General features: G+C 49.6%; 1 protein-coding gene across 1 annotated transcript in view; it reads left to right on the forward strand.

Annotated features, from left to right (window-relative positions):
- Positions 1–17988, forward strand: part of Dhx32 (DEAH-box helicase 32 (putative)) — a 56436-nt gene extending 38448 nt beyond the window's left edge. The window contains exons 5-12 of the mRNA XM_008845992.2: positions 1685–1930; positions 4233–4332; positions 4419–4577; positions 13358–13549; positions 14201–14350; positions 15532–15719; positions 16638–16819; positions 17703–17988. Of these exons, the coding sequence (XP_008844214.1) occupies positions 1685–1930; positions 4233–4332; positions 4419–4577; positions 13358–13549; positions 14201–14350; positions 15532–15719; positions 16638–16819; positions 17703–17874 (1389 nt within the window). The 3' untranslated portion in view covers positions 17875–17988. The remainder of the gene's footprint in view (positions 1–1684; positions 1931–4232; positions 4333–4418; positions 4578–13357; positions 13550–14200; positions 14351–15531; positions 15720–16637; positions 16820–17702) is intronic.
- The last annotated feature ends 2 nt before the right edge of the window (positions 17989–17990 follow it).

Raw genomic sequence — 17990 nt, forward strand, 5'->3', positions numbered from 1 at the left:
GCTCAGTTGTTTAAAAAAAAAAAAAAAGAAAGAAAAGAAGAAAAAAAAGAAAAAGATTCTGCCCATAAGTTACATAAATGCAATGTGTAAGGGCTGTGTCGTCTGTCCCCCACCCCAAGGGGCACCTCACCCACTTCACAGAGGCCCCTGATGCCTGACCCCTCTTCAAGGCAGGTCTGTCCTCCAAAACCCTAGAGGTAACTAGACCCACCCTAAAAGTGGTGTAGAAAGGAAGGCATGATGAGCTGCAGACAGGAGGGAATGGATTCTTCAAAACTGTAATGACCTCAGGAAAACTGTCGTTACATTTTAAAAAATTGATGTGTATGAGTATTTGCCATGCATGCAATGCCTGCAGAGGCCAAAAGAGAGTGTCAGGTCTCCTGGAACTGGACTTACAGACCATTGTTAGCCTGGGTTCTGGGAACTGAACCTGAGTCCTCTGCAAGAGCAGCCAGTGCTCATAACCACTTGAGCCACCTCTCCAGCCCCTAGAAAGTCAACTTTTTGCCTTGGGTTTTTCAGACACTCGTGAATCTGATAAGCTAAAATGAGACTTTCCATCTGGTGGTTGGCCATGCACTTTAAAAGGCAGAAGTAATATAAAAATGACCCAAAATTAGGTTAAGTAATATCTGTTCTCAAAAGCTAGCCGGGATCTGAGAACTAGATAAACATTAAAATGCATTGTCTTGGGGCTTTATGCAATTTGCTTCTGTGTGATTTCTTAGCAGATTCTTTCCCAACATGTCTGATATACATTTGAACAGATTATTCTAGATGCCTGAATCATGGGAGCTCTTGGTGGCGGTGCCTGTCTCCCGCCACCTTGCTGTGTATCTGCCACTTTGAAGTACTAGGGAGCCCGAATCACAGGTGGGGAGCCTGATCATTGTGCGTCTGGGCCTTTATGTTTCATTTTAGTTTTTAGTCTTTTGAGATGAAGCTTCACACTGCAGCCCAAACTGTCCTGAAACTTACTCTAGCCCAGGCAGGCCTTGATCTCACAGCAGTCCTCCTTCCTCAGCTCCCAGAGTCCTGAGAACACTGACATAAGCCATCACACCTGGCTGAATACTTTCCTTTATGGAAAATCTAAATGATGTTGTGGCCAGGCATGGTGGAGCATGACTTTAATCCAAACACTTGGGAGGCAGAGGCAGGTGAATCTCTGAGTTCAAGGCTAGCCTGGTCTACATAGTAAGTTCCATGCCTGCTGGGGCTACAGGGAGACCCTGTCTCAAAAAGACCAAAAATAAATAAATACATAAATAAATGCATACATAAATAGACGGTATCGTGCAATTCTCAGTTTTGCTAATCAAGGCACAGTGAGGCCCCCCGTTGCTGTGAGGATGAATTCTTGTTTATCTCCTGCTGTTCATGGGTCTGAGAAATGGCATCAAGCAGGAGGAACAGTGGAGTAAAGGCAAAATAGGACATCTCACTGGAGGGAACCCACTTTGGACTGAAAGCCATGGAATTGTTTATAAAGTACATTTAGCACCCAGGTTGCACTCCCCTTTCCTTATTCCGGGCGCACGGAGGTGCACCGAGGCGTCAGGACGGACATCTTCCTGTGTGGATTACTGCCCAAGATACCATTGAGTCCTGGGTGCTTTTGTACTGAACTGTTCTTTATTGTCCTGGATGGTGATTTTTTTTTTGTTGTTGTCACTTTTAGGATATTGAAAAAACCTATGAAATTGTCTGTCAAGAAGGATCTACTCTAAACCCAGATCTGGGAGAGCTGGTGGTTGTTCCTTTGTATCCCAAAGAGAAATGCTCCCTGTTCAAGCCAGTTGATGAAACAGAGAAAAGACGTCAAGTGTATCAGAGAAGAGTGGTACTGACCACCAGCTCCGGGGAGTCTCTGATCTGGAGCCACACTGTCAGATTTGTTATCGATGTTGGTGTAGAAAGGAGACAGGTAATTGCTCTCCTGGAGGCTGAACTCTGCCAATCACGTAGCGGGAACCCACCTGCCTGGGTTCCTGCTACGCCTCTGGTCAGAAAACGAGAGTGCACTGTGTGACCCAGGATTCTTTGAATTGGGTTGTATTTGCACAGAGTGACCGCAGCCAGCAACTGAAGTCTTGGCTTCATCTTTCAGTACCATATTGGTAGTCTGGAAACAGATTGAGGTACCAGAGAAGGTTTTGAGGAAAAATAAAACTTCAGTATAAAGGTGGTAGTTCTCCTCATCTTCTTCCCTCCCTCCTCCTCTTCTTCTTCCTTCTTTTCACTGGGTATTGAACCCAGTGGAGATTGGACCCAGGGGGGATTGAACCCAGTGGAGATTGGACCCAGGGGCGATTGATACCAGGGGGGATTGAACCCAGAGGGGATTGGACCAGGGGGGCTGGGGGGTGGATTGGACTCAGGAGGATTGGACCCAGAGGGGATTGGACCCAGAGGGGATTGGACCCAGAGGGGATTGGATTTGGGGAATTGGACCCAGGGCTTCCCACATGCTGGCCAGGCCCTCCACATCTGCTACATGCCCCAGTCCTGTGCTTCTGTCTCTAGGTGCCTAGCACAGTTAAGTGTTTGACTCCTGAAGCCTCATCTGTGTACACCTTGTGGATAATTTCATGTCGCCTGTTTAGCATCTTGGGGAAATGAATTTCAAGTGCATTGACTAAGTTTTCGCAAACTCTGGGTTATAATTGGCATAAAATTTTAATTCTATATTTTAAAAATTTTTATTGAATTTTTGTGATTTTTCATACACTATAATTTGATGGTATTTAGATCCCCTCCCCCATCTGTGACTCTCCCCACTGCCCCCTCCCCCCACCTACCAAGAGTCCCATCCCTATCAGGGATTGTCTCTCTCCCTCCCAGCATCCATGAGTAGCCAGAAATTCCTTAGGTTGGATTAGGATTTCTTACCCACTTCCCCATGTCTATAGTTATTATAAATAAAATTATTTCACTCAAAATATTTTTATTCTCTTTAAGAAAACACACACACACACAGAATGAAAATAAGGGTTCTTAAACCCTAAAGACAGTGGAGCCAAAGAAACAGCTTTTGAGAGTTGTGCTGGAAGCTTCAGTTGTCACCTTGACAGCCTGGGAAGAGGGAGACTCACCTGAGGAGCTTCCTCTATCCGACTGGCCTGTGTATGTCTGTGAAGCATTTTCTCCATTGTTGAGTGATGTGGGAGGGCCTAGCCCGCTGTGGGTGGTGCTACCCTGGGCAGGGTGAGCACAGGCCAGGGGAGCAAACCAGTAAGTGGCATTCCTCCATGGTCTTTGCTCCAGCTCCTGCTTCCGGGTTCTTAAGTTCCCAACTTGGTTTCCCTCAAGGACACATAAGCCAAGTAAATGCTTTCCTCCACGTAGGTTTTGATCAGAGTGGGGGTTTTTTGGTCTTTTTGACACAGGATCTCCCTGTAGCCCCAGCTGTCCTGGAACTCATTATGTAGAACAGGCTGGCCTTGAACTCACAGAGCTCCACCTACCTCTGCCTCCTGAGTGCTGGGATTAATAGAAAGTTAACAAGGACAACCAAGAGGAAACTATAAACTGTTGATTCTTGAGCAGCTGTTACCCCTTGAGGACACTGGGCTTCCTGAATGTCCTTGTTATCCTGTGACACAATAGTACCAGTGGCTAAGAATGTTCCCTTGGAACCAATTAGTTCATCATTTTTGAGACAGACTCTCACATGCAGCCTAGCCTGGCCTTGAACCTATCGTATCAGCCTCCTGAGTGCTGGGATCTCAAGCATGTACCCCTGTACCTGGCTTGTTAATCTCGATAGAATCACACAGGGCTGTCATTTGCCCCTTTAAGCCATGTGTGAGTGTCGCTGTCAGGGCTCTGTGTGGCATTGTAGTAGTTTGTAGTGCCCTGCCTAAAAAAGGTGGGCACTGCGGTCACACTCGGCCTGTGCACGACGTTGAAGCGGCACAGCCCTGGTGAGAGGTAGCCTTTTCCTTCCCGTGGCCTGGGCGTGTCCCCTCACCAGCCTGGTGCTTGGAGAGGTGGCAGTTCTGGTATTGTGGCAGGTGGTACTGAGGGCCCAAGGTTATGGAAGGAAGCAGGCAACCTTCACATCCCCTTGTCAGAGGCTTGAGTTCCACCTCCTGGCATGTGGCTAATGCTGGACAAAGGAAAGGAACTGAGGTGTTTTGGAGGTGTGTGCTGCACACTGGTCACCTCAAGTTGAGGGGGCAGCTGCACCCGAGTTTCCGGGAGCTAACAGTTGTCTTTTGTTGAAGGTGTACAACCCCCGGATCAGAGCCACCTCCCTCGTCCTGCAGCCCATCAGCCAAAGCCAAGCAGAAATTCGCAAGCAGCTCCTCGGGTCCTCTCCCTCAGGTAGTGCAGTGGACACAGTAGCCCAGCCATGCGGAGTCGTGGGGGTGACGCAGCACACCTGAAGCCATTTCCTTCATTTCTTTTAGGAAAACTTTTCTGTCTGTACACTGAAGAATTTGCCTCCAAAGACATGAAGCTGCTGAAGCCCGCGGAGATGCAGGAAGCCAATTTGACCAGCATGGTGCTCTTCATGAAGAGGGTGGACATCGCGGGCTTGGGCCACTGCAACTTCATGAACAGACCAGGTAGCTTTGCACTCTGTCCCTCCTACCTCCTGCCATTTCCCACCACACTGGTGGCATGTGGCTCCTGAGAGCAGGCGGCACTGACGAAGACTTGGCACCTGGCAGTGCAAACCAGCCTGGGATTCGGTCGGTACTGATACGTCCATTAGATGCAAAAACATAGGGACTATCTGTGTGTGTGTGTGTGTGTGTACCACGTGTGCATGGGTGAAGGCCAAAGGTCAACATCACGTTTTCCTCTATTCCTCTCTACCTTAATTTTGGAGTCAGGTTCTCTCACTGAACCTGGAGTTCACTGACAGTTCGCTGCCTCAACTGGCTGTCCAGGGAGCCCCCAGGGTTTACATCACCCCAAGTACAGGGGTTGTAGAGGTGCATCATGTGCCTGGCTTTTTTGGGGGGGGGTCTTTTTGAGACAGGGTCTCCCTGTAGCCCTAGCTGGCCTGGATTCGCTATGGAGACCAGGCTGGCCTCGAACTCACAGAGATCCGCCTGCCTCTGCCTCCCGAGTGCTGGGATTGTGCCTGGCTTTTTATGTGAATAGTGGGGATCTGAACTCAGGTCCTCATGCTTATGCAACAAACACTTTACCCATTGAGCCATCTCCCCAGCCCAAAGAATATCTTTTCTGTCTGCCCTTGAACACTGGGGCCAGAAGGACTGGCCCAGCCAGAGACGGGCAGTGGAGCACTGGAGTGTCAGGTGTGATCAATCAAAGGCAAGAGGTGCGTGTTTGTGGTGCCTCCCTCAAGAATCTCACACTAGCACCTGGGAAGATACACTCAACTTTCACTCCATTGTAATTTAGGTCAAACTTTGATGGAAGGGGGAGGTGATGTTACTACAGCCGCAACTGAGACTCTGTAGTCCCAGTCTGAGCAGTTTCCCCCTGGGATCTACTGAGTGCACTGGCCCTGGCTTTGTCCTGAGCTGCAGGACTTGCTGGGACTCTGCTGTCCCCAGAGCCACTGGACTGCCGAGGGAACGGCCAGTGAAAGTCCAGGAAGAGCATCTGCTTCCTGTGTGACAGAGCTACCTACACCCAGGGCAGATAGGCAGAACAGTGTCACATGCAAGAGGAAGCCAGCCCGAGGCGTGCTGCGCACTCCAGTTTACCTGGTGTGGGTTAAAACTCCTCTAGCTCTTGGTACAGTAATCGGGAGGGTGGCTGTCAGTGTCGTCAGAGCTGCTGAAGAGGGTCGGCCAGCAGCCATCCTCTGTTCCACGTGTCCATTTACCACCACATGCCTGTCCTCTCAGGACTCACACTTGTGTTTACTGACATGTGAAATCATTAAATAACCCTTTGAGGTGGATGCTCTTATCTGCTCTGATTTACAAGTGAGTAAACTGAGTCACAACACATGATCACAAATGGAGGTGTACCCACCCTAACCACTCTGCTTCCGTCTGTCTGTCCACCCTGCTTTCTTTTCCTCCTGAAAGTTCCCTGGTGGTTCTTCTCTTCCCCCAGTGCCTCTTGCTCCTGGTCAGGTACTCCTTGCCAAGCATGGGCAGCAGGTACCTAAAAACACAGAGGAGCACAGCTGCTGAGGGCTGTGTTTCCCTACTCATCACATTCCTGAGGCTGGTGGGGACCTAGCCCCAAGCCCTGGGAGACACCAGCTGACCAAGGCAGCACCGCGCTTCCCTAATCTGCTTTGTTCTGTAACTGTAAGCTTGGCCTCAGTAAAGTGGGAGGATGGGGGTGGGGTCCTCATGGTTTAAAGCACTGATTGTTCTTCCATTGGCACCTTGGTTTTGACTTGCTGTCTCCCTCCTTCTGTTCTGGCCCTGAGGCCGGCATCTGGGAGAAGCTCTGCCACCTGCCTTCCTTCATAGGAACTTATGTGACTTGGCTTTTGCCGCAGATGGATCTGCTATGATAATCTTTCCAGAACCCCTCCTCTGCAGAAGGGTTTTATCACTTTTTTTTTTTCTTACACTTTAGTGATCCTAGGGATTAAACCAGAGCCTGAGCAAATTACACAAGTCTACCACTGAGCTACAACCCAGACCAGATGTGTGGTGTGGTGCTGGGGCTGGAACCCAAGGGCCTAGCGCATGCTGGACAAGCACTGTACCGGTGAGCCACAGGGCCAGCTCAAAGCACTTTTCACCGTGAACACCACCCTTCCAACCCCGCTGCTCACGTCTTGATGTCCTGGGCCTCTTCCCACTCTGCAAGGGGGTGTTTAGTGGACTAGTGCTCTACAAGGGGGTGTTTAGTGGACTAGATGTGAGCAGAGAAGAAAAAATGCCTCACAAGAGGTTTCTGGAAGAAACTGCATCAGAGATCTCTGAAAGGAAACCTGTGGCTGGACAGTGGAATCTGAGTTCTCTGGGCAGCCCCTCCACACTACTTACCATGAGCTTCAGGTTAACTGAGAACAGAAGGGTCAGAGCAGCCATTGATGTTTGTCTCCTGACAGCACACACACCACCGTTTTCTGCTGTGCTCTGGAAAATGTAGCTGTGGATTAACTCTGACTCATCATTTTGGCTGCAGAAAAATGGAAGATGCCTGCGGCTACTGCATTCAAGTCAATGTAGAATGGAATTGAGCGACACAGCAAACTTGTCACCCTTTTCAGGATTCGTGAAGCGTGTGGAAATGAACTTGGCATAAACCAGCAGTTGAGTGAATTCCCCTGACATGAACCTCTTTACAGAAATGATAAATCTGGGTGTTTTTGTTTTGGGGGGTTTTTCCTCCTTGGTTGCCTAAGGACTGAGCTCCACAGGAGGGACGTGGTAACTGTTGGTGTGGGTCAGAAGCTCAGGGCCAACTGACGGCCTCAGCGGAAACATATGGTCCCAGACAGCCTTTGTTTTTGGAAGGCAAAGTAAATCTGGAGAGGAAACAGTTGAAATGTCCCAGTCTCCACCAGATCTGTGTGCAGACTAAGAACTCATTTCCCTGATGCCAAGACAACTGGCTTTGGGATGACCTTTGATTCCTGAAATTATGCAAAGAAAAAATGAGAGCCAGGCATGGTGGCACACTCCTATAATCCCAGCACTTGGGGAGTAGAGGCAGGACAATCAGAAGTTCAAGGTCATCTTGGAGGTCATGGCCAGCAGGGCTACATGAAAAAGGAAAGGTCTCAAAAAAAGGAAAGATGAGAAAAATGGATCCAGTCCAACTCAGACTGCCAGGCTTGGCACGTAAGACAAGCACCTAAAGAAAACCGAAGCTGCCGTCAGAGAACGCACTCCTGACGGCAGAGGCCAGCTGGAAGCGGGGATGTGTCTCTGCAGTGGTTCATGAGGTATAGGAACACATTTTTTTCCCTGGAGAATTCGTGAATCAGCAAACCAGGATCTTCTGATGTGACAATGACATGCTCGGAGCTCTCCATGAGGCATGCCTGCATGTTTGTGAAGCATCAGAAACTCGGGATTCTGCACTGAAGCACGGAATGGTCTTGACAAGCTTTACAGTGTGTACTTAGGGGAGAGTAAGGAAGGTCTGCTAACTTTGCTCCCACGTTGGCTCCACCCCAGAGTTTCGCATGGGGACACCTGTCTGCAGGCAGGATCCCTGCCGCGCGTTGCCGCCCCGGACAGCCCAGCGCTAACGTGTTCAGCCGCATCACTTGCAAAGGCCACAGCGAGGTCTTCTTTAGTTTATTTCTATTCCATTTATTTTTGTGGGAGAAAGGGATGTGTATAGGTCAAAAGACAACGTGCAGGACTCGGTTCTCTGCTTCCACCACCCCGACACAAGGATTCCAGGAATTGACCTCAGGTTGTCAGGCTCGTGCAACAAGCCTTTACTGGCTGAGCCATCTCGCCAGCCTGACTGGTAGACAGTTTTTACGTTAGAGAGAGAGAGAGAGGGAGAGAGAGGGAGGCAGAGGCAGAGGTGTCAGGAGTAACTCCCAGGAGGCAGCCTGCGGGAACATTGTGGAAGTATCAAGTAAGTCATTTCACAGATAGTGAAAACTAAACCTGGGTGTGCTGGATGCTTTAGTGTCAACTTGACACACCTGGATGGAGGGAGCCTCAATTGGGGAATTTCCTTTATTGGACTGGCCTGTGGCCATGTCCATGGGGCACTTTCTCGCTGTTGAGTGATGTGGGAGGGCCCAGCCCACTGTGGGTAGTGCCATCCCTGGGCAGGTGACCAGGAAAGCAAGCCAGTAAGTAGTGTTCCTCCATGGCCTGTGCTCCAGCTCCTGCCTCCAGGTTCCTGCCCTGAGTTCCTACCTTGGGCTGGGATCCCAGATGAACTCACCTGGGAGATGTAAGATAAATAAACCCTTTCCTCCCCAAGTTGGTAGTGGTCAGTGTTTTGTCACAGCAATGGAGAAACAAACTAGGACACTGGCGGAGATTTTCAAAGCCATGAAATGGAAATACTTCTAATGTGAGACTAATCAACGTAATTGGTTCAGAGTTAAGATCAGCTAATTTGATCCCTTAGAAAAGTGACTGCAGTTCAGTAGATACTTGGCATTATAGGAATGATTAAGCACCCAAACCCAAGGCTTGCTGCTGAGGGCTGGAGAGGGCGACTTGAGTGGATGTGAGAAACAGGTAATGAGCCACAGGAACTAGATGTCATCGGAGTGCCCCTGAGATGGGTTTCTAGATACCAGCAAGACCTTTGGCCGTTGGAGTCCCATGTCAGCTGTGCTGGCAGAGCATGCTGGCTTCCAGCAGGGAGCTGCAGGTGGAGGCTAACACCAGAGTCTCATTTTACAACTACAGAAACAGCTGGTTGGCCATGTGGCCTTGGCAAGTCATTTGAGGTTCACATATGATATTTATGTGAAAGTGCTGTGGCTCTATAAAGGGGTGGGTAGTAGGCAAATGCCAGCTTCTAGGACGGTGGCCCTGTGACACTGAGTGAGGCCGAAGGCCTTGCTTTCTGTCCTCAGCCGAGCCAAGCTCTTAACCCCATTTTCCAGAGTGCCAAGGCTTTTAGAGTGTATACCATCAAAACCAGTGCATCTCCTAATTCTCCAGCTTCTTTCCCGTTCTTGAATCTACGGTATACACAGTGTGCAAGGTCCCATCCTGAAGTAATCTATACCAGGCATCACCTGACCCCTTTAGCCCTCCCAAGTGATCATGCCTCAGCCTGTATATGGAAATACATATCTGTGCGTGATAGGTGTAGGTAGTGGCCTGCAGAAGGAGCTGTGGGATGTAGCTCTCTGTTCCTCCCTGGGCTGAGTTTGTCAAGCTAACGTGGCACTTTAGATGACTCCTCATTACAAAATATATTTTAATGCATTACAATAAGTAATATAGTTCTCAGTGTGAGAGCCACTGATCCAAAATTCAGCAAAAGCTGAACTCTGTGTGATAAGGAAATTGGGATGTCTCATAAAACCCAAGTTGTTCTTGTGCCTCAAGATCACACTGGCATGAGTTCTTGTCCTGTATCTCCTACACACGCCGGAGAATCTGAACTGCTCTCTATTGAGCTTTGTGATGTATAGCTAGCCCTGGGGAATTTAGGCCCCGATTTATCTTGGTGTAAAACATAAAATTCCCAAAGAAGGGAGCCTGGCTCAGGGTGCAGAAGAACCTGCCCTGAACCAGTTGCTGTGCCTGGATTAGTGGGGGGAGTGGGGTTGACAATGTTGTACAAACTGGGTACAAGCAGGGAAGAGGGATGGTTAGGAAAAGCCTGATTCTGGGTGTATATGGCGGTCTCTGCATGAGACCTTCCTCCACTCCAGACCAGTGCTGGGACTGTCCCACCTGTGCACCTGCCTCAGGATCTTACAAGTGCCAGTAGCAGAAGACAGGTCAAGTGGCAAAAAGTAGGGTGTAAGTTATGGCAAAGGAGCCCTGCCTGGAGATGCCCCTGAGCACCTGAGTGGCAGAGCTCCCTGGAAGCAAAGGTGGCCAGCCATCTCATATCATGGGTTCCTGCCATCTCATCTGGAGCCTGAGGACAGGTTTGAAAAATATGACCTTAGGGGCTGGAGAGATGGCTCAATGGTTAAGACACTTGCTGCTCTTGCAGAGGACCTGGGTTTAGTTTCCACCCACATGGCAGCTCACAACCTCCTGTAACTCCAGTTACAGGCATTGCATGACAACATGTAGATACAGATGAGACACACATGCACATACATAAAATTTAAAAAAATAAAACCACAGCCTTGCGCTCCTCACGTGGCCTGTGTGTTGCTCAGTCAGATCTGCACTGGACCCTCACAGTTGGGAAATTTTTTTTAAAATTGTTTTTATTTTATATGTATGCGTGTATTGCCTGCATGTAGGTAAGTGCACCCATGTTGTGCAATGCCCGCAGATGTCAGAAGAGGCTGTCAGATCCCCTGGGACTGGAGTTACGGACCGTTGTTAGCTGCCATGCGGGTGCTGGGATTCGAACCCGGGTCTTCTGCAAGGACAACCAGTGTTCTTAACCACTGAGCCATCGCTCCAGCCCTCCAGCTGGGAAACTTAAGCCTTATTGCCAATCAGCAGCTGGTTCATGACCTCTGATCCAGGAAAGGAAAATGCAGGCACATGCTAGCTGGTCTTGGGGCTCCTGGGGATTAGAGCCTGTGGGGCAGTGAGGAAGTGCTGCCCTGTAGCCCTTCATTACTTTGATGGCAGTGGGGAAGCGTGTGAGCTTGGTGGTGACCCATCCTACAGCTGGATAGGGCTGCCCTTAGCAAGAGTGCTTAATAAAATGTCATTTTGCTCCTCTGGAAACTGTCTTCAGATTAAAGCAGCCCATTCTGCACGGCTACAAGGGGGCTTCCCACTAAACACAGGCCATTCGTTAACACTATTTACCATGGTCTGCACGCTGCACCATTGCCTTAAAGAGCCTTCACCTAAGCCCTTCTCCTGAGCTGATAGTTTTGTGGGCCACACTTTTCATATCTTAAATTGTAGACTGGGCCAGCGAGATGGCTCAGTGGGTGAAGGCATCTGCCCCCAAGCCCTAGTTCAATCCTTTGGCCCCTGTGGTGAGAGAACTCACTCCTGAAAGTTGTCCTTTGACCTCTACATTTGCATCATGGCACATGTCCGCCCACACACACAGTAAGTAAAGGTAACAAAAAGTTTTCGTTTAATGTAGAATGTACCCTTGGCAAGTGTTGTTGCTGTGTGTTACAGTTCCTTCTCCTGTATAATTTGTTACACATTAACCCATTTCTCCTGATAAAACCTCAAAAAAGCCTTTCTGCATGAGGCTTGGAGTATAGTCATAAAGTCATTTATGTTCCTAATTCTACAGTAAATCCAACGCCAGGGCATAAAAGCACATAGTTAGTGCTCCTTGGGGACACAGCCCAGCTGTCAGGTGATTGTGCTTGTGTGGACAGTGGTCACAGACCCTGTAGCTTGCCACACCGCAGCTCTGCTAATTCAGAGAAGCTGGTCTCTGAGGAGCTCTCCGTGAAGTGTGTGCTCCCGCCCTCCTTGAGCGGCCTGACCTTACTGACCTGTCAGCTGCACCCCTCGGGTCCCTAAATTGCCCACCAGTTTCCTTCCTGGCACTGCACCTTCACAAGGTTTTGTTTGCCAGGGCAGTTAGTCCAAGGGTCCCCCAGATTTTCCCCTTGTATTAAGTTCAGATGGGGAACATCGATGAGTAGCCTTGCGCACTGCCCTGTGGAGTGTCTGTCCTCCAAGGAGCTCACTGGGGTGGTTGCTTGCTGCCTGTCTCTAATCCTTGCTTTTCCAGGAACTGGTCTCTTCCCTGGGTTTCTCTGTTCTCTGCCCTCAGGGCTGCAGGGTGACAGGTGTGAGTCTGAGCACACTAGTGGTTTCCAAAGGCTTTCCTGGCTGCAGTGGGGACCTAATCAAATCTGAGCTTGTAACTGGGTTTCAAAGTTTCTCAGTGTGCCTGAAATTTTCGGATACCTCCAATAGTCAGTTTAGAGAGTAAATAAGTCTGTTTTTATTGTTGGTTACCTAAAAACTCCCAGGTGTGGGCAGGTTCACTTGCTTTGTAGGTGTCAACCCTACCCACTTTGTCCATTTCAGGATTGAGGCAGGTGAGAGCCAACTGATGGGCCTCCTAAACCCTTGTCTCTAGCACAGCAGGAGCTGCCCTGTGTGGCCTTTACCATTAGACCAGGTACCAGGTAACTGGAAAAAAAGTATTTAAGAGAACTGGGTTCTTCAAGGACAATGAATAGATGGATTTCTTATGGAAACTGAGCAGATAGAAATAGACTCCATAGCATCATCAATGTCATAGAAGTTGACAAGAAATGAAGGGTGGAGAAAATCGATCTGCTGTGTCTGGTGGGGAGCCCTGCACGCCCTCACCTGCTTTTCTGTTCCATGTCTCATGCTTCAGTTTGCCAAATCCTAGACCATATACATTTCCTTTATTGGACACTGAGTATTTCTGTGTTCCCGTAAGTGTGGAGGGCTGGCTTTGTAGGCCTCTGATGGCAATGGAGCAGTGCTTGTGGGTTCACAATTCTGTACCTGCAGTGGACTCTCCCTCTGGCTGGCTGGTGGGAACAGGCCCGGTTCTCCAGGCACCAGGCACGTACCCTCCAGTCACACTGATTGGAGTTCTGCTGCCCAGTCAGGGGAGGTCTCCGATCCCCCAAGTCCCACCTCTGACAATTCTCAGGCCCCATGGGTACCCCTCCTCCCCACACACACAGCAGCCACAGTGTTGAGCCTGTCAGCCCTGTCAGGAACTCTGCCTTCCCTTGCCTAATGATGTTCAGTATCTGGCCAATCCTTGTGTCACAGATTTTGTTCATCGTTGCTTGTTTTATACAAGAGAGAAAATCCGCTATTTGCCTAACCCCCTTTCACTCTTTTTCCTTTCCTAGCACCAGAAAGTCTGATGCAGGCCTTGGAGGACCTGGACTACCTAGCAGCACTGGACAATGACGGGAACCTCTCAGAGTTTGGGATCATCATGTCTGAGTTCCCTCTGGATCCGCAGCTCTCCAAGTCTATCCTAGCATCCTGTGAATTTGACTGTGTAGACGAAATGCTAACCATTGCTGCCATGGTAACAGGTATTCCTTAATGTCTATTTTTTTGTCTGTGAACCTACACCAGGTATAGATTTAAATGAGAGCCACTTTAAATGGAGCACACAGCAGACAATGAGCCACCATTCCTTTAGCCTTTGCAAATGATAGTGAAGTGTTTTAATAGACTGAAAAAGGAAAAGAATATTTTTTTCAATATGAAAAACCAAAAGGGAGTGAATTTCCTGTCAGGCATATGAAGACGTTTCAGGCTTCCTTCTGAAGGGATCAGTGCAGATCAGGGGCTGTCACTTAGACGGGGTCTTCCTGAGTAACTGTGCACGTGTGGCTGTCTCCTACCAGCTTCGTCCATCCTGGCTCCTGTATTTTCATACATCTTTGCCAGCAGCATGGAGCAAACCTGTCACATGTAGCACGCTCCCTAACCCTCTGGGCCCCTGGTATCTCCCAGCTTCCACTGGAATGTGAGCAGGGTATTAACTACTGCTGGCAAAATAGCGTACAAAAAGAATGTAGGCAGCTCACTCTCAATCTGTTTGACTTCTAAGCCATAATGCTGAGACTAGCCTACTGATTCCAAGAGCCAAACAGGAGACAACCGCCCCTCGGCAGGCACGTTGTGCCAGGATGAGGGTCCTCCGCAATGCTGATCGTGTGACGTTTTGCATTTTAAAGCTCCCAGCTGCTTTCTGCATGTGCCTCACGGGGCTGAGGCGGCTGCGGTGACTTGTTGGAAGACATTTTTACACCCTGAAGGTGATCACTTTACCCTCATCAACGTTTACAAGGCCTACCAAGACACAGCTCTGAACTCTGCCACCGAGCGTAAGTGAAATGTCCCTCAGAAACCCCCGCCCCATTTCACCTTTCCCCAAATGAGGCTCAGTTCCTAAGAATTGTTCTTTACTGACCTCCTGTCCTAACCCTACTGGCCACTGAACAGAATGGTAGCCTAACTGCACCCCGGGCCCCTGCTGAGTGTCCAGCATCCATCGTCTTGCTCAGAGTGCTGGTGTACCACCACAGGGGCCTGGATTTCTGGAGCTTTCTTTGGTCATCCAGCCTTCAGAACGAGCTTGCTTGGGGCACAGTAATGGGTGCAGTCATGAGGAGGCGGGTAAGGAGCAGTCATCTGCAGGTGCCCGGTGTGTCAAGAGCTTGGCTGTGTCCTGTGCACTCAACATTCACTCCCTACTCGGAGAGGACACTGCTGTAGGGAGAGGCAAAGCTGGGCAGCCGTGCCCAGGGAGGCGTGGAGGGAGGGCATACTGAACAGCAGTGAGAACGTGAGTTCTCATGAGGGCACCAGTCCTGGAGAAGCTGCTGGCTCCTTAGGAGGGGCACGGGCAGAGCGGCATGGTGGAGGATGGAGCTGGACCACCCCTTCCCGATAGGTCTTCACTGTTTCCCACAGGGTATCATCTGCCCCCTTTGCTCTCAAAGATGGTGTAAAAAGTACTTGAACTGCTGAGAGAAAATATGACAGCAATTTGAAAGGCTACTAGTAGGCGTGTCAGGAGCGGGGACTGAGAAGATGAGGTCAGCGGGATTTGGTGGCAGGTCGAGAACCAGCAAGACTGGTGACTGACCAAAGCTGCGGCTCACTGCTCTGAGCAGGCACAAGTGAACAGGACAGGGTAGACGAGGGCTGTTGACCGCTGGGCCGAGGCCCTGTGCATTTTTGAGTCGACACAATTACAGGTGCCAAGAAAGTAATTCAAACTGAACCAGATTAGTCCATTTTATTTTTTAAGTTGCAGCTAAGGGTAGATGCATGAACCCAGCCCGGTAGTGCGCCTTCTTACCAAACAAGACATTAGAGGAATTTACACTAATGACTTCCCCTTTGGTTTGTGGCTGCTTGAATGAGGCAGAAATGTCAAGTCTTCTGTGCCTCTCCAGTTCAGCCCTGCCCTGTGTGTGGGGGAGGTGTGGCCCACAGGGCCTGCAGAGCCTGGCCCCAGCTGGCCACCTTCCTAGCAGCCCTGAGCCGCTCTCCCCCGCAGGCCGCGTGGAGGAGTGGTGCCGCGACAACTTCCTGAGCAGCTCTGCCCTTGGGGTGGCCGAGGCCATCCGAGCAGAACTCGTAGACATCATCAAGCGGATCGAGCTGCCCTATGCAGAGCCTGCTTTTGGCTCCAAGGAAAATAGTCTGAACATCAAGAAAGCGCTGCTGTCTGGGTACTTCATGCAGGTGAGTGGGGCAGAGCCGCATGGCACTCACTGCTGTGTGAACTCCACCCCGCAATCTCTCCCCCAAGGCCATGGTTTTTTTGAGCTTGACTTTAAGATTTGGTATTTACATATAGGACTGGGAGGGGGGAGATAAACTAGTACGCCAGAATATGTTAACTTTGCCCCATTCTTTATAGAGGAAAGCAGACCCGAGGGCCTCACCTCCCCCACTTGCTAGTGAAAAATATAATCTCATTTGTTTTTTGCAGTTTTTTTATTTTTTGTCTTTTTGAGTCAGGGTCTCCCTGTAGCCCCAGTTGGACTGGAACTCACTATGTCGACCAGGCTGGCCTCGAACTCAGAGACCCACCTGCCACTGCCTCCCAGTGCTGGGGCAAAAGGCATGCACCACCACGCCCAGCAGTCTCATTTGTTTTTAAGTCTCCATGTTGGGAATGCCTAATTAATGTACATTACAGAAGTGGGTGTGCCCTTCCCATCACAGTGTAAGCAATATTGCATCTCCACATAAACTCTGAAGCACTCTTAATGGAGGGGAAATAAAGACATTTCAGCATGGATTTCTTCAGGACAAAGTTGCTTATGTATTAACAGGGTTATGTGAGGATCAACTGAGCTCAAAGGTCAAGTGTAAAGCCTCTATTTAGTGTGTGTAGCTCATGGTTAGCTGGTAACATGCTACACTTTCACAACCAAAGCACTCACCTCGCACTGTGTTAGCATATTGCCTTGAACTGCAGAGTTTAGTTAACCCCATCGCTGCCTCAAAGTTTTGAGCAAAGCACATTCATGGCTTACTTTGTCTGAAGACAGAGCAGACAGCAGCTTTTATTTTGAACTATTCCCTGTAAGTCTTTGGAATTTTTTTCAAGTAACATTTTTGTGCTCTAACCTTTATCTTTGCTCCTCCCTTCAGACTGCGCGGGATGTGGACGGGTCGGGGAACTACTTAATGCTCACACATAAGCAGGTTGCGCAGCTGCATCCGTTGTCGAGCTACTCCATCACCAAGAAGATGCCGGAATGGGTCCTCTTCCACCAGTTCAGCATTTCTGAGAACAACTACATCAGGGTGGCCTCGGCAGTGTCCCCCGAACTGTAAGTTCCATGGAGAAGGGTTCTCTATACCCCTTCTCCACAGGAAGGACCACACGTTGAGTGGTCTCACTCTCACTCAGAGGATGTTTGTTTATCCTGGTGTCTGTGTTTACATGGATGGAACCTGCTTGCTTTGAGATCACAGCATAGGGAACAATATCAAACAGAGTGGTGTGTCTTTGAAAGCTGTGCTGGGACAGTACCAGTGTAATGACCCTGAGGAGGAATGAGCTTAGCCAACTTGTAGGTACAGATAAGCCACTGTGGCCAGAGCTACGGGTCAGGGGAGGAAAGGTAGAGCTCAAGAGATAGGTGGTACCCTGAGTGTGGGCTTTGTGGCCCAAAATTTGGATTTACCCTAAGAACGCAGCACAGCAATTGAGTTTTCAGCAAGATGAGTGTATTTGTCAAGATCTGGTAGCCAAGTGAGGGGCAGACAGGAGGACAGTCAGTAGGGGACTCATCCTTCCAAAGGAATGCAGATTCTGGACTCATCCAGAAGGTGCCATTACTCCACTATTGCTGGGCCAAGTGATGTTCAAGGTAGCAGCTTACACGTAGGTGTGGAGTAGGACCGGGTGTGATGGGGAGCAGAGGTGCCTGTTGCCCACCCAAAGCTCTCTGAACACGTGATCTGATCCTGTCAAGGTGATGGTTGCACTTCCACGCTGTTACCTTGCACTAGAGAAGGAACATTCTGGAAGTGCTAGGAGACCAGCTGCAGGGAAACCAGTGTCTGCTATCTACAAAGGCAGACTGGGACACGGGGTTCAAGTGGAGTACCAGCTCCACACAGATTCGGGGAGGGGGGAATACCCCTATCCCATATCCACCATAACCCTGCTCATATCCACTTCTGTTTTGTATTGTTTTAAACAAACAGATTTATGCAACTGGCACCACAATACTATTTCAGTAACCTGCCTCCTAGTGAAAGTAAAGACATTCTGCAGCAAGCCTCGGGCCACCTACCAGCCATGGCAGCCGTGAGACAGGACCAGGACATGTGTGAGAAGGGCCCAGATGCTCCTGAACAGAGATGCACAGTCCAGTGACTGCCTGAACACAAAGTGCAATAAGGATACCCATGGGGCCCTGGCTGGGCTGCTGAGCCGAGAGGAGACAGTGCTCCCCAAAGGACGGCCCAGACAGATGACACTGCAAACACCCC

Source organism: Nannospalax galili, unplaced genomic scaffold (assembly GCF_000622305.1).
Source record: "Nannospalax galili isolate Female #2095 unplaced genomic scaffold, S.galili_v1.0 scaffold362, whole genome shotgun sequence".
Lineage (NCBI taxonomy): Eukaryota > Metazoa > Chordata > Mammalia > Rodentia > Spalacidae > Nannospalax > Nannospalax galili.